Source organism: Aspergillus terreus, genomic scaffold (genome assembly GCF_000149615.1).
Source record: "Aspergillus terreus NIH2624 scaffold_5 genomic scaffold, whole genome shotgun sequence".
Lineage (NCBI taxonomy): Eukaryota > Fungi > Ascomycota > Eurotiomycetes > Eurotiales > Aspergillaceae > Aspergillus > Aspergillus terreus.
The window spans coordinates 1,315,989-1,341,754 of record NT_165928.1 but is presented as its reverse complement, the minus strand read 5'-3'; the positions used below and the strand labels follow the sequence as shown (position 1 = coordinate 1,341,754).

The 25,766-nt window shown below is 54.7% G+C and overlaps 9 protein-coding genes across 9 annotated transcripts; 4 read left to right on the top strand and 5 right to left on the bottom strand.

The window, feature by feature from the left end:
• Window positions 1–1,226: 1,226 nt before the first annotated feature.
• On the bottom strand, window positions 1,227–2,761 carry ATEG_04034 (putative MFS glucose transporter; the record flags this gene model as incomplete). The annotated part of the gene is made up of 2 exons (XM_001213212.1): window positions 1,227–2,600; window positions 2,663–2,761. 2 exons carry the CDS (start codon window positions 2,759–2,761, stop codon window positions 1,227–1,229), a joined length of 1,473 nt encoding a protein of 490 aa, XP_001213212.1.
• Window positions 2,762–3,895: 1,134 nt separating this feature from the next.
• Window positions 3,896–5,407, top strand: ssn3 (cyclin-dependent serine/threonine protein kinase SSN3; the record flags this gene model as incomplete). The annotated part of the gene is made up of 3 exons (XM_001213211.1): window positions 3,896–3,976; window positions 4,124–4,281; window positions 4,339–5,407. 3 exons carry the CDS (start codon window positions 3,896–3,898, stop codon window positions 5,405–5,407), a joined length of 1,308 nt encoding a protein of 435 aa, XP_001213211.1.
• An 811-nt stretch (window positions 5,408–6,218) lies between these two features.
• ATEG_04032 (putative metaphase-anaphase transition protein (Mlo2)) lies at window positions 6,219–7,984 on the bottom strand (the record flags this gene model as incomplete). Its single annotated transcript, XM_001213210.1, has 4 exons — window positions 6,219–6,226; window positions 6,277–7,663; window positions 7,725–7,779; window positions 7,872–7,984. 4 exons carry the CDS (start codon window positions 7,982–7,984, stop codon window positions 6,219–6,221), a joined length of 1,563 nt encoding a protein of 520 aa, XP_001213210.1.
• A 381-nt stretch (window positions 7,985–8,365) lies between these two features.
• On the top strand, window positions 8,366–11,335 carry ATEG_04031 (MCM DNA helicase complex subunit MCM2; the record flags this gene model as incomplete). Its single annotated transcript, XM_001213209.1, has 5 exons — window positions 8,366–8,370; window positions 8,457–8,572; window positions 8,635–10,934; window positions 10,993–11,162; window positions 11,239–11,335. 5 exons carry the CDS (start codon window positions 8,366–8,368, stop codon window positions 11,333–11,335), a joined length of 2,688 nt encoding a protein of 895 aa, XP_001213209.1.
• A 781-nt stretch (window positions 11,336–12,116) lies between these two features.
• Window positions 12,117–13,914, bottom strand: ATEG_04030 (Pal1 family protein; the record flags this gene model as incomplete). The annotated part of the gene is made up of 4 exons (XM_001213208.1): window positions 12,117–12,901; window positions 12,960–13,356; window positions 13,423–13,661; window positions 13,845–13,914. 4 exons carry the CDS (start codon window positions 13,912–13,914, stop codon window positions 12,117–12,119), a joined length of 1,491 nt encoding a protein of 496 aa, XP_001213208.1.
• Window positions 13,915–15,373: 1,459 nt separating this feature from the next.
• On the bottom strand, window positions 15,374–17,481 carry ATEG_04029 (alkaline phosphatase; the record flags this gene model as incomplete). The annotated part of the gene is made up of 3 exons (XM_001213207.1): window positions 15,374–17,031; window positions 17,101–17,303; window positions 17,372–17,481. 3 exons carry the CDS (start codon window positions 17,479–17,481, stop codon window positions 15,374–15,376), a joined length of 1,971 nt encoding a protein of 656 aa, XP_001213207.1.
• A 725-nt stretch (window positions 17,482–18,206) lies between these two features.
• On the bottom strand, window positions 18,207–19,778 carry ATEG_04028 (uncharacterized protein; the record flags this gene model as incomplete). Its single annotated transcript, XM_001213206.1, has 3 exons — window positions 18,207–19,207; window positions 19,356–19,674; window positions 19,731–19,778. 3 exons carry the CDS (start codon window positions 19,776–19,778, stop codon window positions 18,207–18,209), a joined length of 1,368 nt encoding a protein of 455 aa, XP_001213206.1.
• Window positions 19,779–20,347: 569 nt separating this feature from the next.
• On the top strand, window positions 20,348–21,007 carry ATEG_04027 (mediator of RNA polymerase II transcription subunit 31; the record flags this gene model as incomplete). Its single annotated transcript, XM_001213205.1, has 1 exon — window positions 20,348–21,007. The coding sequence occupies one exon, from the start codon at window positions 20,348–20,350 to the stop codon at window positions 21,005–21,007; it is 660 nt and encodes a 219-aa protein (XP_001213205.1).
• A 1,298-nt stretch (window positions 21,008–22,305) lies between these two features.
• On the top strand, window positions 22,306–25,653 carry ATEG_04026 (uncharacterized protein; the record flags this gene model as incomplete). The annotated part of the gene is made up of 3 exons (XM_001213204.1): window positions 22,306–22,520; window positions 22,585–25,404; window positions 25,533–25,653. The coding sequence occupies 3 exons, from the start codon at window positions 22,306–22,308 to the stop codon at window positions 25,651–25,653; spliced, it is 3,156 nt and encodes a 1,051-aa protein (XP_001213204.1).
• Window positions 25,654–25,766: the final 113 nt, after the last annotated feature.

The window sequence follows — 25,766 nt, the reverse complement described above, 5'->3', positions numbered from 1 at the left end:
ATAGACACGAGGGAAGAAGAAAATAGCGGTGATTCTCTTGAGCCACAGGGTAAGGGTATTTAGTAGGCAGCCACTTTCACTGCCTCATTCGGCCCAAGTGGGGAACCAAAGGCGGTGCGGTGGGGTCAGTAATCATAACAAGAACAAGAATATCGGTTTATGTATCTTCTGTCAACTTCCATCCGATTGCTCGGCTCAGGGTCTAACTATAGTATAGTACCCGATGGATCCGTATAGAATCCCTGGTGGTGCAACAACAATATTCTTAGAAGCATCAGGTGTGGTCTAACGCTGACGGCAACTGACTTCACAATGCATCCGCTCCTCCATTCATATCGCCTGCTCTTCGAAGCTGACAGATACCTTCAGGAGTCCGACTCCGCGTTCCAAAAAACTTCTCTATGGGTTACCAACGAACCTTGATTTTGACCCATACCATTAGTGTGATGTCATCTCAATGTCCAGAGTGTTACTACAGAGTATAATTACTAGGCATCCTCCAGGCAATCCAGATGGCAAGGCTGAGCAGCCAAGAGCAGCCTGTGTGGTAACTCTTGGTTCCCCACTAATCGTCCCACGAAGGTCATCTCCCTTGCGCACGCAAAGCTCTGGCACCGACCAGGCAACCAAAATAATCTCGACCTACATCACTGACATCGCAGAAGCCGGTATCTCCGGACATGCATCGCGAGATTTGTTGGGAGTCGATCAACTTCTGGCTCTAATCGCTCACTGGCTGGGCGTTATGCACTCTACTTCTGGGTCTGTCATTGCCCCGCATGGATCATATGCACTGCGATAATGGTTGTATGGTTGCTGGCCAGGACAATCTCCCAAGGAAAACCACCGCATCCCATGGGAACGTGAAACGTCCGAGGACTCCATTGTCCCGCCAATGATGATGACCTCCTTCCAGAAGACAAGTCGATTACTTCCCCGCAGTTGGTTAACACTGCGAGGTGAAGACGGACCGCATTCTATGTACACACCATTGGTTGCTTTGGAGAGAGAAAAAGAAACGAAGGAGGTGTGTGCTCAGGGCGAGTCTTTGCATCGATCTTACATATACGCATGATTAATCGTTTACCTATTCTTCATTGATCGCGGAGATAGATCCGGAGTTACTTACGAAGATAGCGGGGGAGAGAAAACTCTGGAATTACAATACCATTCTGTTGGAGAGTATACACGGGGGCTTGAGCTATCCTGGAACGTACCGGATAAATCTAGTCCACTCGTCGCCGATCTTCCCTTCCCCATACTTCGTCAACGCTGGCCTTGCCTCGAGTCTCGGGCACCCGAGCATAGATGAAACCCCCAAGGACAAGGGCCATGGCGGCGAAAAGCCAGTAAATCTTGCCTCTACCCAGATATTCATTCAACATGGGGAAGAACTGGGCCACGATGAAGGTAGCAATCCAATTAGCCGCAAGAGCCCAGCTCTGCGCCGCACCCACGGCTTCAGGGCCAACAAGCTCCGACGCCAAGATGAAAGGAACGGGGCCAAGACCAACCGCAAAGGACGCAACGAACAGGAGGACGGCAATCGCAGACAACGCCTTCAGGTTGAAATAAATCCCCAGCGCCAGCAACATGGAATTGAATCCCATTCCGCTGATACTGAGGAGCAAACAGGCACGCCGGCCGATCTTGTCGGGTAATGGAGAGCAGGCCAGAGTGATAACCAGGTTGATGCCCGAGATCACCACAGTCAACAAAGCTGCAGTCGTCGGCAGGATACTCTGCAGGAGGGACACGCTATACATAATGATGCTATTGACTCCCGTGAATTGCTGCGCGATCATGACTCCAACAACCGCCACGATGGCAGGACGATAGTAAGGGTCAGTAACTGCCCGCACCATAGTCAAGGGTGGCTGTTTTGGAGGCAGATTGCCCGAGGGTGGAGTGAGGAGCGATTGCTCCTCTGCGGAATCGGGTTGAGGAGCTTCGGCGCTCCTCCAGCCCTCCATTTCTTCCTGGATATCAGCATTCTTCCCCCGGATCCGCTGAAGAATCTTCCGCCCAAGGTTCGCCTGCTGATGCTCCGCAAGCCAGGTAGGGCTTTCGGGAACTACACAAAGACCAAGGAACTGCAGCCCACCGATCGCCCCAGCGACTACTAGAATAAGTCTCCACATATTGCCTTCGCTCAAAAAATAACCGAGAGACTGGGTCAGCAGGATCCCAACGTTGGTCATGATCTGGGTGAAGGCTCCAAAGAAGCCTCTAGCCCCGGGAGGGGCGATCTCTGATATGTAGATGGGACCGACGACAATGGCGGCGCCGGCGCCCACCCCGGACAACAATCGACCCAGACTCAGCACGGGAATACTGGCCGCCAGCGTCTCCGCGATGGGGCCCAGGACAAAGAAGACGGTGGTAGCACGTAAGGCAAACAAGCGACCATGTTTGGTGGAAATGGGACCGGCCAGCAGTGCACCTAAGAAGCCACCGAGGGTATAAATGGAGGAAACCAGGCCGAACTGGAATGGGTTCATGGGGATGCATTGCGGTAGGGCATCAGCGATGGAGTTTGCGGACGAGTGGATGGTCTTTCGTTTGCACGTAATGACATCTTGGGGGGCGTTGAGTTCGGCCTGGTCAAATGGATGGTGGTCAGATCCGATTAATGAAGAGAGCTCGCGATTGGAGGTCATACCAGGTGGTAGCCGAACTGTAGCGGTCCTAAGGTGACGACGAAGACGAGGTAAATCAGATAGGGAGTGACCGTCGAGCGGACCGAATTGCCTGAAGACATGATGTACACAGCCGCACAGTTCTTTCGGCGTTAGGCGACACTGTTGGGGGTCATGGTTGAGAGGACGATGGACGGAAGGAATGTGAGGTCGCAGCTTGAGTCGGATGACGTTGATCCAGGCACGGCCGGTGGTACTGAACGGTACCTGTATGAGGAAGCATCAATCGCCTGGTAAGAGCCTAGGTACCTAAGGTAGATATCAATGAAGGTGTTAGAAACAAATAATAGTTGGAATATTTGATATCACCGGTCGACCGATATCTATCTTCTGTACCCTATGTATGTCTCCCAATATACTGGGTACTGAGTGGTTTACCTCATAACTCGAGTACTGTAACATGGTATGATACCTAGGTACTCCGTATACGTCCGATTTCAGAGCGACTCCTCTCCCCCGGGTCTCTCCCTCTCCAACCATCTTCCTCCTTCATCCATCCTCATCCTCTCTCTCCTCATCGCTCCATCAGCATCAGCATCATCATCCCATCACGACGATCGCCATTGCGCCCTTCTTGCAGATTCCATGCTCTCCTAGTGGAGACCATCCTTCCCCCCCGCTCCCGTCGTTCTTCCCGTCTGGCTGGCTCCATGGACAACGCCGATTGATACTACTAATAATAATACCATTCATTACTACAGTATCTCTTACTATCTCCACTACTACCGAATAATCAATGACCCTGACAAACCCGCCGTCGTCCTCCGGCCCGTTCACTGCTTCGTCTAGGCCTGCTACGGCCACCGTCAGCCAGAGTCTCTCCTTAAAAAAGACCCTGCAGGCCACTGTCGATGGTAATACCGGTTAATTGTCATTCTGATTATTATCCTCATTATCGTGATTCGATTCTCCTCTTTCTGCTGTCTTTCTTTCCGATTTCGAGCCTTCTCCATTCGACCCTCCTTTCTTTCTCCTTTTTTACCCCTCCCCGAGCTCTTGAGGCCCTCATCCCGGTCACCATGTGTACTGGTTGATACACCACCATCTTTGTTCTCCATCGCTTCCTATACATCGCTGTCCGGTGAGGAATGAAATTGTAAAACCTCTCCTCCTGCAACGGCGACTTTCTTGTCTCCCTTCACGATTTCCTGTCGACTTGTGCGACCGTCGTTCTGTCTGCTCGTGTTTCTTCCATCATGTACGGAAGGAATTTCCCGTTCTTCAATTCTCTTGGCGGATTCTATCCTCGTGGTAATGGCTTTCCCTTGGACGCACCGGTGTGATGGTGTTGGATCGGGGCCCCCCTGTCTCGCCTTCGCATTTCCTTTGCACCTCCTTTCGCTATCCTTCGTGCAGACTTCCTGGTTGAGCATGGTGCTTCTACAGTTCTGATCTGGCCGCTAACTTGAACTTTATTTGAAGAGAGCTTAGATCCTCGGAAACCTTCAGGCACTGGGTATACCAGTAAAGTCCGTGTGCGGGACAAGTACCGCATCGTGGGGTTTATCAGCAGTGGTACCTATGGTAGAGTCTACAAGGCCATCGGAAAGAATGGCGAGAAACGGGAATTCGCCATTAAAAAGTCCGTCCCTACCGCCGGTTCCCCCATTGTAGGTCCACATGGCTGACCACCACGCAGATTCAAGCCAGACAAAGAAGGAGAGATCATTCAGTATACCGGTCTCTCCCAGTCGGCCATCCGAGAGATGTCACTCTGCTCAGAACTGGACCATCCCAACGTAGTTCAGCTAGAAGAGATCATTCTCGAGGACAAATGCATCTTCATGGTTTTCGAGTACACAGAACATGATTTACTTCAAATCATCCATCATCACACGCAGCCGCAGAGACACGCCATCCCAGCGCCCATGGTACGGTCGATCTTGTTCCAACTTCTCAACGGTCTGCTCTATCTCCACACCAACTGGGTGCTCCATCGAGACTTGAAACCCGCCAACATCCTAGTCACATCGAGCGGTGCCATCCGTGTCGGGGACTTGGGTCTCGCGCGTCTGTTCTACAAACCACTCAATTCCCTGTTCTCTGGTGATAAGGTGGTTGTGACCATCTGGTATCGTGCGCCCGAGCTTCTGATGGGTAGCCGACATTACACGCCCGCCGTTGACCTCTGGGCCGTGGGGTGCATCTTCGCCGAGCTTCTTTCGCTTCGGCCCATCTTCAAAGGCGAAGAGGCCAAGATGGACAGCAAGAAGACCGTCCCATTCCAGCGGAATCAGATGATGAAAATTATTGAAATCATGGGGTTACCAACCAAAGAGATCTGGCCCGGTATCACGTCGATGCCCGAGTTCTCGCAACTCCAGTCCCTGGCCATGTCGCGCGCGCCCCATTTCAACCGCTCGTCCAACCTAGAAAACTGGTACCAGAGCTGCCTCAAGAATGGCGGGTACTCGGCGAACTCTAGTGCCGGCACCCCGGGCGCGGACGGGTTTGACCTTCTGTCACGCTTACTGGAGTACGATCCTACAAAGAGAATCACGGCCCGGGAGGCCCTCGAACATCCCTACTTCAAGAACGGCGGGCCGATTTCGGCCAACTGCTTTGAAGGGTTCGAAGGCAAATATCCCCATCGGCGTGTCACCCAGGACGATAATGATATCCGGTCTGGTAGCTTACCAGGAACAAAGCGGAGCGGTCTGCCGGACGACAGTCTCATGGGCCGAGCTTCAAAGCGGATCAAGGAGTGAAGGGATTCGTATATTATATGTACTTATATGTGCATAAAAGGATCTGGGGTTCAAAAACAGACGATGTAAACTAGATTTGACCAGCGGAGTCTGCTGAAAGCCCAGTCTTCGGAAGAGAGGCGTCGAACCAAGGATGGCGAAGAGCATCGGCGGCGCTGATCCGCCGCTCTGGTCGCATCTGCAGAAGGCGACGCCAGCAGGACAGTCCCGAGAGGATCCAGCTGGGGAATCAACCGCCGCAAATCTTGGTGAGGGTAGGCGGGAAAGTCGGGCTTGAATTCGGGCACCTGGCTGGCATCCAGCCACGTCCGTTCCGACGGAGTGCCCATATGTGCCTTCGCCCAACTAGGCGATCGTCAGCCAGGAAGCGTGGATCGATTCAGGGAGTCAGAGAGTACAACCCTTTCCCAGTCGACGGAAGGAGTTTACACGCGGCTCTGACATCTTGGATGGTTCTTTTTTGGCTCTCCACGTCGACGCGGCTGAGTAAGATTCGCAGGGAAAGACGCTTCCGAACCATGGGGGCTTGATTCTGTACACCTAAGTGGATTGGCAGATAGTGATGATCTCAGGCCGCTTGGAGTGAGCACTACAGCAGAAAAGGAAAGCCATCGACCTGGCTGGAAAACCAAGCATAGGTATAAATCTCATGAGAAAGTACATGTTGCAGGTATGTAACCGATTCAGCAGTAGTGCTTAAGTCATATTACAATCGAGGTATATTCGTCTCTGTAGTGTCATCCATATGCGCCTTGTCAAATCCAGTTCCCGATCCCACTCAAGAAACACCCAAATGATCATATATGAACAATCAGTATCCTGTTGCTAAGTCAGTCAATGGCTTTATTCAAATCCGACATCAGACATACCACTCTGCTCTCTCCGACCGTTTTCACCGTCGTTATCGTTATTCTCATTGTTAGACGCGGCAGAGGCCCGACCTGCGGCGTCCTTCATCGGTTCGTAGTCGCCGCGGAGCTTTTCAAAGTATGATTTGATATCGTCCGCGCCGACTGCAGTCCCGCTCTCCGCGAATGGCTTCAGGAACTCCTTGACTTTGTCGCGCAGGTGGTTGTAAACCATGGCGCCTTCGATCGCCCGCACACGGTCGATGTTGCTGAGTGCCGCCTCACCCCGGTCCAGGAGACTTCCGGTACCCGTGCTGCCGCCTCCGTTTGCTTCGCCGTCCTCAGATAACGGAGGCTCGTATGTTTCCTCTTCCTCGCGCAGCTGCGGGTGGTGGGAAAGATTCGGGTAGCACTCTGGGCAGCGACAGAAATGGTCGCGGAAGTCTTCTTTGACAAAGAGGGAGAACGTCCCCATCGGCGTAGGCGTTGGCAGGGCGCTATGCTTGAAATCTTGCTTGTCGGTCACAGCGGGCTGTTCTTTGGATTCTGTTCCGGCCTGAGGTTCTGACTGGGGTACTGGTTCAGGGCCTGCCTCGCCGTTGTCACCAGCATCCTTTGCTCGTTTCGCCGTTCGTGGGTCTTCATGCTCGTCGTCGTCCAACTTGCGTTTCTTGGAATTGGCAGACTGGTCTTCGCCTGAAGGCTCTTCCGCAGAGGCTGCCGGTTGTGTAGATCCCGAGGATAATCCACCTTCTTTGAACACTGGAGGGAGGAACCCAGTCGCGCCGGCGTACCGCTTCAGCCACGGATTCGACTCGACACACTTGTAGCATAAGAACGTCTCGAAGTCATCCTCGGCGGGGAAGCCCGGCGGGAGGGGAATTTCATCGTCATCGTCCCCATCGACATTCGTCCGCTCCCTGTCCTTCTTCGCTTTGTTGTACCAATCCCGCGGCAGTCCAATAAGGCACTCGGGATGCCACCAGTCCTCACCACAGCCGCCGGTCTCAGCCGTTCCCAGCCCGAGACACTGGAACATCGTCCCCTTCTCCTTTTCGGCATCGTAGTCCTCACCGCAGCCGCAGAACCTGTTCCGGAAGTTATGGTTGTAGTGATTGCCCGGGTGCGGTGTCTCGGCGCGGACGCCTTTGGCGCCGGTCTTGGGGTCGCTTCGGAGGGTGCACGGCGCGCCGGAGGACACGCGGGTGGTGCCACAGTCGCAGACAAAGTTGCGTTTGTTGAAGAGCTCCACGAGGGTGTGTTCTCCGTGGCAGGCGATCGAGCAGGAATAGCAGACGCCGGCGGCTGTGAACGGTTCGTCCGCGGTCGTCGGGGGAGGGTTACAGGTCAGGCAGGCGAAGAGGCTCTGGCGGAGGGGCCCGAGGGCTTGCGTGCAGGAGTCGAAGGACTTTTAAAGTTAGGACTGTGCTTCGTGAACAGGGACGCCTTGGGGCGATGGGGATGCTCACATATGGCATCACTTCGCGCGCATCGGCTTCCAGCCGCATCTGGCTCTCAATGAACCTGGGGGTTGATGTGAGTTATCGGTAATTAAAGCACGGCAATGAAGCCCAGGTAAATTGCACTTTGCCTTTCATGGGCTGGAAGGGTCTTACTCTTTTGCTGTTTGCGAATTCTGGGAGCTGAAGCTCTCGCGCCGCTTCGCCGCATCTTGTCCGGTCTTGGAGTGCTCAGCGCCGGCAGTGTCGGCCGTTTCGGAATTATTCATGATACAACCTGGTCGCTCGGATGATAATGAGTAAATACCGAAGGATCTGATGATAGAAATGGGAGGAATACTCAGATGGTGAGAAATGGTGCGTTCAGTCCTCTCAGCCTGGGATGCGCGGCGCGCGATGTCAGTACGTGTTTGCTCAGTTTGCACCATAAATTCCTCAGGCATGACTCCCGATCGGGTTTAATTGAAACGACGCGTGAGACGCGTAAAACGCGTCGGTTGTGTGGACGCGCATCACCGCCTCGGGAAAAGGAAAGAAGTTCTCCCCCTTCAATCATACCGAAGAAAAAAGCACCACGATCATCCATCTCTCCTCTCCGTCCATTCCTCTAATCCCCATTCTCCCAACCCTCACATCCAGATACAGACACTATGAGGTATGTTCGCTTCCGTATTATCTCTCTACATCTCTTCAATCAATCACTAGGCCCTAGGACCCCTGCTGACCATGGCCTGTGTGCAGTTCACCACTTCGCCCCAGTCAGTCCGCTGCAAACCGCGGGCTGGGTAACCTCAACCGACGCAAGAGATCGAGAGAGCCCGATGACGATGCTTCATCCGTTGCTCCGCCGTCCAGTCGTACGTACCATCCCAATACGAAGAGATTTACAAACGTCCCAGTGCAAACTAACACCTTTCAGCACCCCCTTCTTCTCCTCCTATGCTCCCCTTCGATGAAGATGAGGAACGTGACGAAGAAGCAGAGTTGTTGGGGGATATTGACGATATTGATGAGATGGCAGAAGATGAAGATGGCATTGACCTGTTCGGCGACAACTTTGAACAAGACTACAGAAGCACCCAAGACGAACATTATCGCGGAGCCTACATCGACGACGATGACGAGCAATCAGAAATCGATCTCGGCGCTCGTCGTCAACTTGAAGCCCGCATGGACCGCAGAGACCGTGAATTCGCTCGCCGCAGTCGCATGCCTGCCGCTTTTATGCAAGATGATGATGACGGCGAGATAGATCTGACCCGCCAGCCTCGTCGGCGGCGACACCTTTATGACGAGGAGCGGGAGGATATCGATATGGCTGAGGAGGGCATGGATGAGCTCACCCTGGAAGAACTGGCTGATGTGAAGGCCGCCAACGTTACCGACTGGATTTTACAGCCCCAAGTGCTCCGCTCCATCTATCGAGAGTTCAAAGCCTTCCTGACCGAGTTCACTGATGAGGCTGGTGCCTCCGTGTACGGAAACAAGATTAAGACCCTTGGTGAAGTCAACTCCGCGTCTCTGGAGGTTTCCTACGACCATTTGGCGAAGGCCAAGCCAACGCTGTCTTACTTCCTTGCCAATGAGCCTTCTGAAGTTCTGAAGGTGTTCGATCAGGTTGCTCTCGATGTCACCCTCTTCCACTACCCGCAATACCATGATATCCATAACGAGATCCACGTCCGTATTACGGACCTCCCCATTGTGTACACCCTACGCCAGCTGCGCCAGTCTCATCTCAACTGTCTCGTCCGAATCAGCGGTGTTGTTACCCGCCGTACCGGCGTGTTCCCTCAGCTCAAATACGTCATGTTCCTGTGCGGAAAATGTGGCACCACATTGGGCCCCTTCCAGCAAGAAGCGAGCCAGGAAGTGAAGATCTCCTACTGTCAAAATTGCCAGTCCAAAGGTCCCTTCACCGTCAACTCGGAGAAGACCGTCTACCGGAACTACCAGAAGCTGACGCTTCAGGAGTCCCCCGGCTCCGTCCCTGCCGGTCGTCTCCCTCGCCAGCGTGAAGTCGTCCTCCTGGCAGACCTGATTGACACGGCTAAGCCGGGGGATGAGATTGAAGTGACCGGTATCTACCGCAACAGCTACGATGCACAGCTCAACAACAAGAACGGCTTCCCAGTCTTCGCCACAATCATCGAGGCCAACCATGTCGTCAAGTCGCATGACCAGCTGGCTGGTTTCCACTTGACGGAGGAGGACGAGCGGGAGATTCGGGCCCTCTCGCGTGATCCAGACATTGTCGACAAAATCATTCGCTCGGTGGCCCCCAGTATTTACGGACACGAAGACGTGAAGACGGCCATCGCCCTCTCGCTTTTCGGCGGTGTTAGCAAGGAAGCTCAGGGCAAGATGTCGATCCGTGGTGATATCAACGTCCTTCTTCTAGGTGATCCTGGTACCGCCAAATCTCAGTTCCTGAAGTACGTCGAGAAGACCGCCCACCGTGCAGTCTTTGCCACGGGTCAGGGTGCCAGTGCCGTCGGTTTGACAGCCAGCGTGCGGCGCGACCCGCTCACCAGTGAATGGACACTGGAAGGTGGTGCACTTGTGCTCGCTGACCGTGGCACCTGTCTGATTGACGAGTTCGACAAGATGAACGACCAGGACCGCACGTCTATCCACGAAGCTATGGAGCAGCAGACCATATCCATTTCCAAGGCTGGTATTGTTACTACCCTGCAGGCTCGGTGTGCTGTGGTTGCTGCGGCCAACCCCATTGGCGGCCGCTACAACAGTACCGCCCCCTTCTCAAACAACGTCCAGCTCACAGAACCCATCCTGTCTCGTTTCGACATTCTCTGTGTTGTCCGCGATCTGGTCGACCCCGCTGAGGATGAACGCCTGGCCAGCTTCGTCATCGAGTCCCACCACCGCGCTAACCCGGCGCGGCCGCTGCGCGACGCCCAAGGCCAGCTCATCAACGCGGATGGCGAGCGCATCGACGAGGAGGGCTACCGCATCCACGAGAAGACTGGTGCCCGTCTGCCTCTCCGCCCTGAAGAGATCGCCCAACGCGAGCAAGCAGCCCGCAAGGCCGCTGAAGAAAAGGAAGGCGAAATCCCACAGGAGCTTCTCCGCAAGTACATTCTCTACGCGCGCGAGCGCTGCCGCCCCAAGCTTTACCAGATCGACCAAGACAAGATCGCCCGTCTGTTCGCCGACATGCGACGCGAGTCGCTCGCCACGGGCGCCTACCCCATCACGGTATGTTGCATGATCATCGTCGTTTCTCTGTGGCCTGTCTAACGAGCATTTAATCTAGGTCCGTCACTTGGAAGCCATTATGCGTATCGCCGAAGCCTTCTGCAAAATGCGTCTGTCTGAGTACTGCTCGGCACAAGACATCGACCGCGCCATCGCCGTGACCGTGGATTCCTTCATCGGCAGCCAGAAAGTCAGCTGCAAGAAGGCTCTTTCGAGAGCGTTTGCGAAGTATGTCCCCTCCGTTATGTCATTGTCCCAATTGCAAAAAAAAAAAAAAAAAAAAAGTACTAACATCAACTCACAGATACACGCTCTCCAGGCCCAAGCCCCAATCCAACCGGAGGGCTGGCGTCGCTGCCCCAGATCCATTCAAGCCCCGGCTGTCGACGAGAGCGCGGTAAAGCCAAAGTCTCGGGGCTTCTTTGGCGACGAGATCTGCTACCTACCTAATGTGACGACGGTGCGGGTGTTATTGTTTCCTGTGCAGATTATTAGAATTATTTGTATGGCTGTTTTCGGATGGATTCCCTGGGCTTGTGGCGTTAAGGGCATTTTGTCTGTTGATATTTCTTGATTCCAACAATGAGGATATAACGGATTGGAATGAAAATGAACCATTTGAGATACATCTTATAATTATCGATGGCTGATGTAGAACATTGCTGACGAACAATGGAACAAGAACCAAAATTGCACTAAGGATAGCACTGATAATTCGGTACAAGATACATGGAGAAGCAGAAGCCGACGAAGTCGTAAGACAAGGTGCCCAAACCAGACCCAATCCATACCATACCCATTGCCTGCCCATAAGAAGTTTTGAAGGACAACACCAACGCCAGCCAAAGGCATAGAGTACTAGATAAAACATGCTGCTCGCAAAGAAAGAAAACAATGGCAGATGAACCACGGCCGTCCGAACGATGTACAGTATCCGGACGTGCTCGAACCAGCCTATCGGCTCGACGGTGTCCTTCTATCGCCTTGCTGGTCAACGACAGCCGTGATGATCAGGCCAACTGATCATACATTTCCACGCCCATGGAGTCGACTCCTACCAGGCCACAGGTCCGCGTGTATATACGCGGTCGCCTTCCGGTACACTTATTCCCATTGGGTTCACGCTCGGATGTCAGATACACATGATGAGGTATTGAACACAACTGTAAGCATACAGAGAATTCAGTCGTTGCTGACCCGTCGCTCGGGCCGTGGCTTTCTCAAGCTCTTCATGCGGTTGATGAAACCACCGCCGCCCAGGTTCTTGTTCTCATCAGACCCCGAGTTGGGGCGTTCATTGGTGTACCGGCGTTCCAGGCCTGTGTTTTGCTTGGGACTACTCGAGGATCGTGTCCGTCCAACCTCGTGCGACCCTCCTTCCGCAATGCGAGCACCCTTTTTCTCCCACGCGTCATCATAGTCCTGGAAGAAGGGGTTCTTATCATTCCCGCGCGCGGATCCTGAATTGCTGGTGGTCGGGGCGACCGTGAGATCAGGAGACGCCAGGGCGCGGGCACTACTCGGGGCGCGATTGATACCGCGCAGTCGTTGGGCCAAGCTCTTCTTCCGCTGCAGACCGCCACCATTCATACCATTGGTGATCTGTTGTTCGTTTTCGCTCTCACGGCGTTGCATGGCCGCTCGGCTGGCCGGTGCGCCTTCCAGGAAGGTACTGGTTCCCAAGCCCATGCTCTCCGATCCGTGAACCGGTTCAATCCGGGTGGTAGGGTCGAAGTTGGTGGGTGGGCCTCGGCGGAAGTCGATCGTGCCAGACGATGCGTAATCATTGTAGCCTTCTTCCGTTCGACCATGGAAGAGATTGAGATCGATCTTGTCATTCACAGGCCCGGCCCCTCCCAGGGCCATGTTGGACGAGTCCTTGGGGAAGGCTTGCATGGGGGCCGTACGCAAGCCCTTGCGGTTGCGGTTCGGGTTGCACGCATCAAACGGACCATCATGGTGGAACACTAAGATTTGGGTTAGCGCTGGCATGGAGAGTCGACTAAATTGCATCCATATGCTTACTTCCTGTTCCGTAGATACTGGTCACATCTAACTTGTCGATAATATCCAACTGGTAGTTGGTCTTCTTCGAGCGAGACTTTCCATCTCGGTGACGACCCTCACGCTCACGACGGCGTCGCTCGCGGCGCCGTCTGTCATCCTCGGGGTCTAGGAGCTTGGGAGTTCGTTCCATGATGGAGGATTCCGAATTCCGACGAGGTCTTCTTTCATGATCACGCGAGCGCGCCCCCTTGGACTTCGACGGGGGGTCGGCGAAGATATCGAGGGGGTCATGTTCGCGGCGTGTCGAGCGCTCTCGGGAAGAAGGTTGTCTGGCACTTGCTCCGTTCTTATCCGGACGCGGGGGAGCAGGCCGGTAGCCCGTCGGCTGAGGTTTGGGATTGAGGGACAAATTTTCCTGCACCATGACAGTTAGAGCGGGGTGGATTTACGGAGAAGCGCGACGCCGAACAGGAGAACATACAAAAAGATCGCGAGTGTTGCCCGTGAGGTCTTTCTTATCGTCGACGGGAGAAAACATGGTGCCGCCGACCGGAGCGGACTGCGGTGATAAGGCGTCGGTGTCGTCCAAGAAGGGGTTGGTCGAGGTTGGCCGTTCAGGGCGAGTCCTTGATGCGATGGAGTTGGAAGGCGACAAGGCACGGTTTCTGAAGGGGTTGTTTGATCCTAGGTTGACGGGGGAGGCTTGACGGACGGGGGAGACTGTCGGGAGCGAAGTCAGTGGTTTGATTCCGCGACGAGGACAAGCAGACGATATAAAGCCATAGAACAATCATCCGTGCAGGCGCAGGGGAAACGGCCCCGCCAGCGTGAAACGGGGATCAACAAGGAGCACGACATGAAGATGATACAGCACGAGCGACGCAAACGAGGCAGATGACGCACCTGGAGGGCCCAATGCCATACTGGGTGGATACGCAGATGGGAGCGACGGCGGTTGGTGAGAGGCGTTCATGGTGATAAGGGTGGGAGGAGACCACGCAATGAATCCACAGAGTGGGCGGCAAGGTGATCGGACATCAAATGACAAAAAGAGACTGGAGGGGAGCGACGAGTAGAAAAGCGAATCGCCGAGCGCTCAAGCAGTCGCAGCAGAAAGGACAGGAACCGATCAAGGAGAAGAGGGTTGAGCCTAGGCAGTTGGCTGAAACAGCGATGCCGCGGGAATGTCGGTCCAGGGGGGGAAAGAGTTGCAGATGATTGCAGATTGGAGGAGGGAAGACGTCTGTTCGGGGAGAGACTTAATTTCCCGTATCGGAAGAAAGGGGAGAGGATGGACGAAGTACGGAGAGGACTGGGGAGAAGGAGAAGAGAGGAAAGGGGGAGGGAAAGAGAGAGGAGGAGCAGGAGGAGGCGATGAGGAAGAAGAAGCAGGAGGAAGAGGAGGAGGGGAGAGAAAGAAGAGGCAGCCTCAGGTGTCTTCAGGGTTCCCTTTCGCCCCTTCTTCTTTGGGCCAGCGATCGTCGGGTAAATTCATTCTCCTTGGGTTCTTCGTCGTCTTATTATTAGGTGATCTCTTTACTCTTTCTACTGTTTCCCTTATGATCCTTCGGACGGCGACACACACGATGCAGTATAGAAGAACCACCCCAGGTTAGATGCTTCAACAATCGCTTACATCCAACAGGGGAAAAAAAAAAACAAAAAGGAAAAGCAACCCCCCAAGATGGGATCGACACGACCGCGCAATGCCCGCCATCTTTGTCCCCCCCTCCTTCATCGGGGAGACTGACAGGCGCGCGAGATCCATTTCATCTCGCCTTGAGTTTAGGGGGGAAAGACACTAATGACCGATCCCCACACGGCCCTAACCCGGTCATGCGCGATGATTTTAGCTACTTCTTCTTCACGCTTCTCCAGGAGACCGCAACCCGCATGAAGAGAGTCAAGCCGATGCGGAGAAAGCCGTCAAACCAACCTCCTGAACTCTTTCCCCCAGCAGGGACGGAGGATGGAATCTCCCACTGCCCTCCGGCATTCCCATCCCATCTGGAATGCCCGTGCCAGCCCGAATGGATGGATGGCGCGTCGGCTCTCTCCTGATCGACATGTTGATCCCTTCGTCATTATTTGTCCGACGTGGCGCGAAGAAGATGAGCGAATGTGAGGGACCAGGGGGAAGATACCCCAATAATGCCCCTGGTTGGCACTAGGCCCTACTCCATCGTTACCCAAGCGCCCCGGAGACGTTTGTTCCTGGGCCATCGGGTCCGAACTTAAATAGTACGGAGTACTCTCGTCTCATTGACGGACAGGACGGCACGAAGGACAGACTGAGTAACTAACAATGACGGCCCAGATCTGACTAATCGATTAAATATAGCACAGATCCATCTGAAGGTTGGAACACAAAGCTATGGTACATGAAATGAAACAAATCAAAGGAAATTCCAAGCCACCAGTTCGTCACTTGCTTAATGTCCCCGTCCATGTCCCTTCTTCTTCTCCGCCAATCCCAGACACTCTGCCATCGAGTAGAAGATATCAATCGAGTTGTAGGTTCCGGCGAACAGCTCCTGGCACGGTCCCTGAGCATACACCGGCACATCCGTCAACGAGTGCACGCCCTGCGGCTGGTCCAGACCCAGCGTACCGTTGACCAGAAATCCCGTCACCGCGTCCTTGTAATTGGCCACGTAGTTGTCGGACTGGAGGGGCATCGCCGGCGTGCGCGGGCCATCCTTGTGCACCTGGTAGTTCTCCCGGTGATCCGGGAACGCCACTGTGCCGGCGTGCAGCGCATATCGCGGATCCCAACGGGCCGGGAAGTGGACGCCCTCTGAGTAGCGCAGCCCGTTGGCTCCTCCCACCGTGTACTGCGACAGACCTGAGTTCTCATAGTTGCCGATGGCCCGGCGCTTGTCCCGGTCGTCGTCCTGTGCGTTGAGATACTGCGTGTCCACCGAGCCTGTGACGTCGAAGCCGTGGCCGTGGTCCGCCGTCACGACGATGAGCGTGTCCTCCAGCTCGCCCAGCGCCTTGAGCTTCTCCATCGTGGCCCGCACGGTGTCATCCAGCTCCAGAAGCTCGCCCAGCGACCGGTCATAGTCCAGCGCGTGCATCTGCTTGTCGATGCTGGCCGCCTCCGCCATCATGAACCATCCCTCGTCCCCGTGGCGGGCGTGCAGCACGTCAATCGCCTTGAGCGTCATCTCCTTGAGGCCCGGGAGATCCTCGGCATCGCGATCCGAGCCATCCGGGTAGTTCTTCTTGTTGCGGAGGTTGTCGCGGTACACATTGCGGTCCAGCCAGGTGGCCAGGTTGGAGGTCTGGAACACGCCCAGCGCCTTGCTCTGGTTGGACGCCGCCTGGAGCGCCGTGTTGTTCCAGCTGACGCTGTAGCCCTTCTCCGCGAAGAGCCGGTAGTAATCCCTCGGGGCGTCCTCGCTCGTGAGGAAGTTCTCGGCTCCAGCGCCAAAGAGCACATCGGGACCCTCCCACTCCGTCCATTCGTAGTCGGTGAGCGTGCCCGCCAGGTAGGCGCTGATAACGTGGTCGTACTCCCCACGGTCACTGGTGTGAGCAGCCAGCGCCGCTGGGGTGGCATCCGCCAGGAAGGCCGTCGAGACAATACCCACTCCGGCCCCAGGGTAGCGGCGGCGCAGAATCTCCGAGATGGTCTCGAACTTAGGATCGTCAAAGGCGTCCTCTGAGGAATCCACGTAAACGTTCAGGGCGTTGACGGTAGTCTTATGGCCGGAGTAGAGCGCTGTGGCCGAGTTGGCGGAATCCGTGATGAAAGAATCCATCGAGTGCGTCATCTGATGTCCCAGCACCGGGAACTTGTCCAGCTGCATCTTGGTCATGTACTTTCCATTGACGCTGCGGTGGGCGATCAGACGAGCGGCCGTGATCATATTCGTGGTCATGCCGTCACCGACGAAGAGAATTACGTTCTTTGCGCGACGCTTCGAGGGAACATCCCGAACCAACCAGTTGGCAATGGTCTTTTGCTTCCCGTAATAGGTCAAAGTGGCCTCATACTCTCCCGGCTCGTAGAGCGCAACGCGTCGGTACGCCTTGGAGGTGACATTCACGAGCGAGGGCTTGTCCGCGTCTTCGGCGAACAGGTCTACGGTTGGAGTCAGCTTCAGCGGTTTCTACATCTCCTGGCCAAGCTGTCAGTCCGTGATGATCTTACCTTCGTACCAGGTAAAGTTCCATCTTTCCAGCTCGGGCTCCTTGACGTCAAAGAACTTGGTCGCGGGAACAGGCTTCTTGCCCTTCTTGGCGATAGTGAACTGGAAGTTGGGATCCGGTTCCCCCTGTCGAGCCTCTGATCCGTTGACGGGAGAATGGACCTCGAGGCGGATATCAAAGTACTGACCGGGGAGAAAGTCCGCCCTATAAACGACGCTGGATTAGAACCTCACCCACTCGGACATCCCTTGGCCAGAAGATCGAGCACTTACTGGTCTGGAGGGAAAACACAGCCTAGGTCTGGACAACCACCGAGACGCTGGAAGGTCTGGGCAACGGCGCACGAGGCAAACAGCGCCGCAGCGGCGATGAAGGGTCTCATTGTGAGGAGCAAATGTTAACCCAGGGGGTGACCCGCCACAGGATGAGACAGTATGTGGAAGGAAAGGACCGACTGCAATGCTCAAACAGTCTCCGATCGGCAGACCAGAGACAGGCTTCTTATGTACAGGAAGAGCAACGACGCCAAGATGATCGGACCATGACCAAGAAATGACTCCGAGTCCGATGGCTGCAGCCCCCCCGGCCCCCGGGTTCAGGGTGTAGGCAAATGAGGCACTGCATCACGCACACGTGCAGGAGAAAGCTCTTGGTGCCTGGAGCATCCCGGTTCGAGGCAGTTGGAGATGACGGCGGAATGAGCCAAGACACACCGGCTTGGCCCGCCAAGAGCACGTGGTGAGATGTACTCGAGAGATTGGGATGGATGCATCGCAGGGTGGTATTATACGAGGGAAATCGCGCACGCTATCTACCTGCCTAGATCGATTGGGTATGCTTACAGGATACAGCGGTGGATATACAGCGGAGGAGCAGATCCGAAGATTAGGTATATATTGACTCTTCTTGGCTGGGAAATACTATCTCGTCCTCGAGAGTCCACTCAAAGTACTTGACGCAGCATCGTGCAAGAAAACAGTAAAGCACAAAGAACCTCGCAATTTAAATCCTGGGTATATGAAAGTATAGCCTCATAAGACGAAAGAAACCCCACTGACGCCCCATACCACCCGACAGCCAAACCATAGCCAACCCATTACTATCTTCTCAAAATCTCCGGCACAATCGCAACGATACTTCCATAGGCTGCACATTCCAGGTCCAGAACACATCCTGTTCACCCCACACAGGTAGAGTCTTTTCCGGGGGTATGCTGATATCGAAATTCCACAACAGCCTCGCCAGAGTCAGCTTCAGCTCAAGCCAGGCCAGCGGCTCACCCAGACATTGTCGAGCTCCAAGTCCAAATGGGTAAAAAGCGTCCTTATTTGCAGTGTCGACGATCGTCCGGCCACCAATCGCCCCCGCCCCTTTTGCATGCAACCACCTCTCCGGAACGAATTCTTCTGGACATGCAAAGTTCCTCGGGTTCATGAACTGTACCCAGCATCCCGTCGACACAACCGTCTTTGGCGGCACAGGACAGCCCGCCACGGTTATGCCACCTGCAGGAACCACACGACGTACTCCATCCGGGAATGGAGGGGCGATGCGCAGTCCTTCCGTGACCACCGCGTGCAGATAAGGCAATGGACGGGTTGCAGAGCCGTTGATGTCAGTTTCACGTTTGAATGAGCCGCGGACCTCCTGGACAAGATAGTCATACTTGGAAGGGTTACGAAGGAGGTTATTCAAGGTCCCAATAAGCACGGCGGCTATAGGTCCACCGCCATCCATGACAAGTTCCACCGGCGTCTGTTCCAGTGCAGTGACGGGAAGAGTCTCCGATGCTCGTGATTGAAGTATGGAGCCGAGGACATCTGGTTGAGATTGTTGACCTGAAGATGTCGCTTGGTGTTTTGATATGCGCTCCGTGGTCTTTCTCCTGAAGAGCTGTAAAGTGGTGGTTCTGGTGCTGGACAGGGACAGAAGAGGCGAGAGGAACGCAAGGAAAGGGTAGAATGTAAGAGCCATAGCGATGAGCCTTTCTTTGCGTGATAATGCATAGTCCACCACTACATTGCCCTGTCCACCCTCCAGACACTCAAAGCTGCTGCCCCAGATGACCTCGGCGGCGATATCAAAGGATGCCAACTCGAGACATCTGGCTATATTCAAAGCTGAGGCGCCGTCATTCTTCTTTGTTATAGACGATTTCAACTTTGCGATCAACCTGTCAATGGCCCGGGTCACGATCGGCTCATATTTATCCACGGGAAGCTTCGGAAAAGGCTAGATCGAGCGCGTCTCGCATACGAGGTTGGGTTTCGGGATGGGCGACAATAAGATTTTCCATAAACAACCCAGTTGGCTTTGTTCTGCGTCGAGAAGGCTGCTCTAGAGTCTGATCTAAATATATCTCTCTCCATGCAGCCGGATCATCAAACGACAGCTCGTCTGGTGCGATGCGTACGACCGGACCGTACTTGTCATGGTAGGCTCTGATCTTACCCGGGAGCTTGCCACGGCACAACTTCCAGAGATACGGTATCCGCGATGCGCACCATAACGAGGGGCCTGGAAACCTGGCGAGTGGGTGGAAGTACAGGTTGTAGACCACCTTGTGGGAGATGGACTATATGCCAAGTCAGCTGGTGACGGCCTTATCATATGGGTTTCGATATCACCCACCAAGATGATCAGACAGAAGGCCAGACTTGATATAATCGCCGTGGCCATAACGGGCGTGAAGGAAGGGTGAAGGTGTTGGCGGAAGCGGAGTAAGCTGTCGCCCAACTTGTCCTTGTACGCCAGCATGCGACGAGTAGCCAACCAGCGGGATTCGGCGGCTAACAAGCACGCTGATCGACAAACATCATACGAGCGGGTATTTCTTCCTCAGCCTCATCGATTGTTCCGTGTTTCTGCTGATTCTGGGTAGATTTGGATCGATGTCACACTGGAACCACAGGAGATATTTACCATAGTCTTCATACTCCAGCGAGAGGTGCTGATTGGATATGTCGGCTGACCATTACCCTTGCATTCTCTATGGTCGGATTCTGATGCGTGACAACATCAAAGGAGGGCATGCTATCAACCGGTGTGTCCATGACTTCTGTCACTGATCCAGTATGTATGGAAGGAAACCGTTGGGTTGTAGTGTTTTATAATAGAGTGGGTTGACCAGGGTGGCATAAACTCACTAACTTGAAGCTTCAAAAAATGGGATAGAATTTGCAACACGAGATTAGGTAGTTCATCCATCAGTCTACTTGTACAGTAGGAGTAGTAGAGTGAACACAACCATGGAGAGGTATTGTTTGGGTGGAGCGGGACAAGAGAGTGGGTGGGTCGATGATACTTTATTGTCATCTCGATTGTCTGTCTCCCTCTTCTCTTCACTCTCCCTCCCTTCTTTCACAACCTCAAAATACCCCCAATTCCATAACACGCAGACTCCTACCAGTCCCCTTATCGCCATCATGGATCCCCAACCCGGTGATCAAGCGCAACAGCCCCCTCCGCCGACCCTTACGCATCCGCGGTTTACGCTCGAACTCGAATTCGTCTCTTCTCTCGCCAACCCCTACTATCTGTCTCACCTGGCCGTGAATTACCCCAATCTCCTGGGGATCAACAAGTCGGGAGACGACAACGACACCAACGATAGCGGCGATCCGGATGCGCAGGCCTTTGCCGCATACCTAGCCTACCTCTACTCCTACTGGAAAACCCCGGAATACGCGCAGTTTTTGACGCACCCGGGCGCGACGCTACGCGCCCTCCGCCTCCTCCAAGAAGACACTTTTCGACGTGACATCATCCGCCCGCAGGTGATCGAAGGGTTGGCGGGGACAGGCATCGAGAACGAACAAGGCGGAACAGAGGCAAACAATCCTGGGGAAGCGGAGGGAGAACAGACCAAGGGGACTGCGGATCAGCAGGATGGGAGCTCGAAGACATGACTTGGGGCCTTATTCGATGGCAAAACCTCCTAGAGCCCCGGACGGCTCCATGATAGGTTGATGGCGGGCAACTGGGATCGCCCAAAGAGGCAAGCGTTGCGTGCGGGATTCTGGTCGGATCTACGGTTGGGGGCTTAGGGCCTTCGATCTTGTTCCACGGAGGGCTGTTCCTTGTCTTCTGGCAGTTCTCCCTAGCGTTGGGTTGAACGCTGTCAGTGCTTCGACAAGATGGCCTGCCGTTGGTTCAACACTGGGAATAGTGCGTCATGTGCGACCGAGGTACCGCACATATCGGTGCCATTGATCGTCGACGGCGTCGGTTATGTGGGAGCCACCAGACCGGGACGAGGACCCAGCAGCTAGTCCATTATTCTCTCAGGGATCATCGTGTTATCATCGCACGAGTACTCGCCCAAATGCGGGGAGCTTAAACTGTTTCTTTTGAGCATCGACTGGTGGGAAACGTGGATAAGTAAGGATATCAGGAAGGACCACGATAGATCAGGTGCAAAGGAATTATCAAATAAGGGACCAGGATTGTTGGGAAGCTGGATATTGGAGCGTGTGTTGGCCCCTGTATGCAAGTGCACTGCTGTTTGTGATGTTCGCTGCGGCGCCAACGGTGATGACGTTTGCGGGTATCCCATACGGAGTACAAATCCATAGAAAACATCACCACCGTTCATCGCAGTAAGAATAGATTCAGTGAGCAAGGCGAAGGAGTCAATAACAGGAGGTGATTATCAGGAGAGTTCAGGAGAGAAAGCCAGCCAACATTGACCCGGACCATCGCAATAACCGTACATGAACAGCTAGTTAACCCCTGGTGGTGGTGGTCGACGATCGTGACGGGGGCGGGCAGGCAGGCTGATTTTCCCGACTGCCGCGCTGCTACTCTCTCCCTCTCCCTCTGTCGCTCTCTCGGTCCACCAACACCCCTCTCCCCCCGTCTCTCTTTTTCCTTTCCTTCGTCTTCCTTCTGCAGTCGACCTGCTTCACCCTCCGGTGTCTTTTCCTATGTCCCATGGATTAATCCCACCCTCCATATGCTGGTCCTGACGTGGATATCCTCCTTCTCTCCTTCGCCTCCCAACTTCCACTCTGGCCCTTCCGTCGCGCAGGAACACCAACCTCCTTTCTACATGCTGAGAAGATTATCTCTTCCGCTTTTATTGACCTAGTTCTCTCTGTGCTGTTTTTTCCGGACTTTCCAACTCTGCGCATTACACTCCCCTCCCTCCTTAGAACTAATTTACCCCCCCGGGTGCTGGATCATATCACCCCAACCAACCGTGCCAATGGAGGGTGTTCGCCAAAAATGCCGGCCAAAACACCAGGTCCTAGTGCTGAAATGCTATCCCCAATACCAAAAAGGTGTTCAGGCTGTCAAGCCCAACTCCAGTGAATTGTCTTACATGCTCTACTATGTGAGCACGCGCCGCAGCAAGTTGACCAAGGTGGGCGCTTTCCTGGAGAAAAGGGCGGCGCGAGATGTGTGGCGCCGGAAATTAGGGTAACTTGGTCCTTGCAAAAATAAAGGATAACGTGCGATGATGCTGACTCTGAACCCCGGGTAGAAATGTACAGGTCACACTTCAGATCCTCAGCGCCCTCATCGAGAAGCTCCCCCGCGATTTGCCGATCTATGCTCGTTCCGTCATGACCGTGATCGAGACTGTCCTTCGTTCCCGTGATATCTCGATGGTGGAGGATTCGATCGCCACCTTTGAGACGTTCTGCCGACACCAGGATATGGCCGCCTTGTCTGCCGAACAAGACTTTGCGAAACAATACCGGGAGGTCGTGCGCACATACGCCAGCTTTGCGGATGTAGACCCAGTGACCCAGTCGAAGGCGTTTACCAGCCCTCCGTCGGCGATTCGATGGAGGAATGCCGGATTGCGAGCGATCAAGGCGGTGGTGGGTTCTGAGGCGGGCCTATCAGATGGAGGCGATTCGCTGAGGATAGTCCTCCCCGTCATCCTGGAGAACCTCTATAACGGGGATGAGAATCTGCTGGCTACTATGGAATCGCAGCTCCACGAGTCTGAAAGCGCCGACCACGCCCTTCTCCGAATGCGACGGATGAGCACCAACACCGTGCAGACGGTTGACACGGCAGAAGGAGATCCCGCGTTGGCGTCGCAGACCCCAGCCGACATGGATCGAAAGGCTGAGATGGATGTGAGGTTGCTTGCGCTTCGCTGCCTGGAGAGGATAGTGGTCACCGGCAGCAGCCGTGGCCAGATCCGTGTCACCACGAGAGTTGTCCTGGACTTCATCTTGCGCAAGGGACGGATCAACAGCCATCTGCTGTCGCTGGATACCGAGGATAACTGGGCGACGGCTTTGGTTGAACTGGTTGCGAAATGGTGTCCTGTGCAGGTCCGATTCATCATCTTGGTCGCCGCTATGGACTTCCTGCAGGACATCAAACCGACGGAAGAGTCACTGAACGAGTCCTACACTATAATATATATGATCGATCGGCTGTTGAAGTCCCCAGTCAACATGATCGGCCTTAGTGTTATCGATGTGCTGCTGGGCCTCATGCGTTACATGTCGTTGTTGCTATCAGCCCCCCAAGGAGAGAAGGCAACAAACGGCTCGGTCGAGAAACAAAACGGCTACCATGAACACACCGAGCTTACGGACAAGCGAAAAGGGCTGTTGTCGCTCCTGCAGAGCTGCATCGGGGACCTTACGACTCATGTTTACTATGGTGATCAGGTTGTGGATATGGTCAGGGCGATCCTGACTCGTATCAAGCCCTCCCCGGTGAATGAACAATCTACAACCGCGGGATCTGCCCAGGTAGAGAGCCTTGCGAGTTCAACGGGCCTGTCTGGAGAAAGCAGCCAGATCGCCTTCTCCTTGCCGAGCGCAAAAATCACCGCCCTCAAAGCAATCAAAAACATCCTCCTGGTAGCCAATTCTAATCGGCAGACGGCAGTTGCTGGTGTCGAATCTCGGCATCAGGTTGGAATCCATGTATGGGAAGGAACCGAGTTCCTTTTGCGCGAACCAGACCGAAGTGTTCGTTATGCCTATGCAGACGCCTTCCTCATCTGGTTGAAACTGGAGACTACCAAGGATGATCTCAAAGTCAGGCAAATGCCTACCCGGGGTACAAGCCAACCCCCTGGACGCGAGTTGCCTGACATCGCGGAAAAGCCAGGAAAGCGAAGCACTGGCCCTACTTGGAGCCAGCGAGAGCGAGCTATGATGATCGCGCAGTCTAATTTCTTGCGCCTTCTGCATTTGACGGTCTATGATATTGCGCTCGATTGCCCCGCCGATGAGTCCGTCACTACGTTACTCCATTTGTTGCTCGCAAGCCTGATTGACCATCTTGGGGTCAACGCGGCCAGGTTCGGACTCCCCATGATCATGAAGCTGCAGGAGGATATCAATACGGTAGATAATCTGGATAGCTGTGCCAAGGTGAACATTGGAAGTCTGGTCTACGGCTACCTGTGGGCTTTGTCGGAGAAGTTTAAGCTCGACCACTACCGCGTGGGCAGCGTCATCCAGAGTGAGATCGAAAAGAGACACAGGTCCAGCCTTTGGGTCCAGGAGATCCAAGTCCCCTCTCTCAGCCTCGATTACATCACTCAATCTGAGAAGTCTCGAGGCAGCCCTGACACTGTGAAGGACACTAGCTATCTGACCCCGTTCACTGATATTGGCGACCTTGTCGCTCGGGTTGAAGGGGCGTACAACAGTTCTGCCGTTTCCGCGGCCCACAGTCCCCCTGGGTCCCCAGGGCGGGGATTCTCGAACCCCGTGCTGGGACATGTTTCACCTGCGTCACACGCTTCGAAGGGTGGTCTCCCGTCTTCAGTCAAAGAGCAGATGCTGTCTTCATGGTCAAGGGAGAGTTGCTTGGCCGATGCGGAGAAAGAGAAGACCGAGGCCATGTCTCTTAGCGGCTCGAAGAATGGGGCCATGGGTGCGCGCAACTACATCTATCAGAACGGCAACGGGGACAGCTCTCCCTCGACCTATTCACGCGTGTCTGTACATCAGGCAGCCGGAGTCGCAGGAGGCCTGCAAGACGGTCGACGGACGAGTGCCCCGAACTCGTTTGTTTCTCAGGTCAATGGCTCTCGAGACTCTCCCGTGCACGTGACCGAACTGCGGCGTGTGTTGTCTGTCAATCACGACGGCAAGAACCGGCGCTCGAGTCCCCTGCGCGGCCGTCTTGACGCCGCCAGCAGAAGCATTGTTTCTTCCAGCAGTGAGAGCATGGTAAGCGGCTATTCCTTGTCGGAGATGGACGGCGATGGAGGGTCGATCCAGCCTCAGCAGACCAGAGACGGCGCAGACGGAGATGGCACTCAAACGCCCAAAGCAGTGGAGTACAGTGCAGAGACGGGCAGGCTTCACCAGTATGGGTATGACCGCGAGACGGAGCCCGATATGATCCCGCCCGTTCCTCCGATCCCGCCATCCATCTCTATTCCGGGCGGGTTCCCAAACGATTCACAGCGCTCGCTACCTTCGGCGGAGCGACCGTCTACAGCTCCCGGGTCTCCCCAGTTGCCCTTCATCAATGGGACTTCACAGGGCAAGTCCCTCAACCGGAACAAGAGCCGGTCCAGCACGGGTTTATCCGCCGCTGCGGGCATGAACGGAACTGGTGACGCGGTGGAGTCGGAAGAAAACGATATGTCGCGGCGGGAGGTCCAAAAACTTCTGGAGGGATTCCTGTCGCCGGCGGATGCCGAGAGCCGGGGCAGCAAAGGCCGCGTTCGTG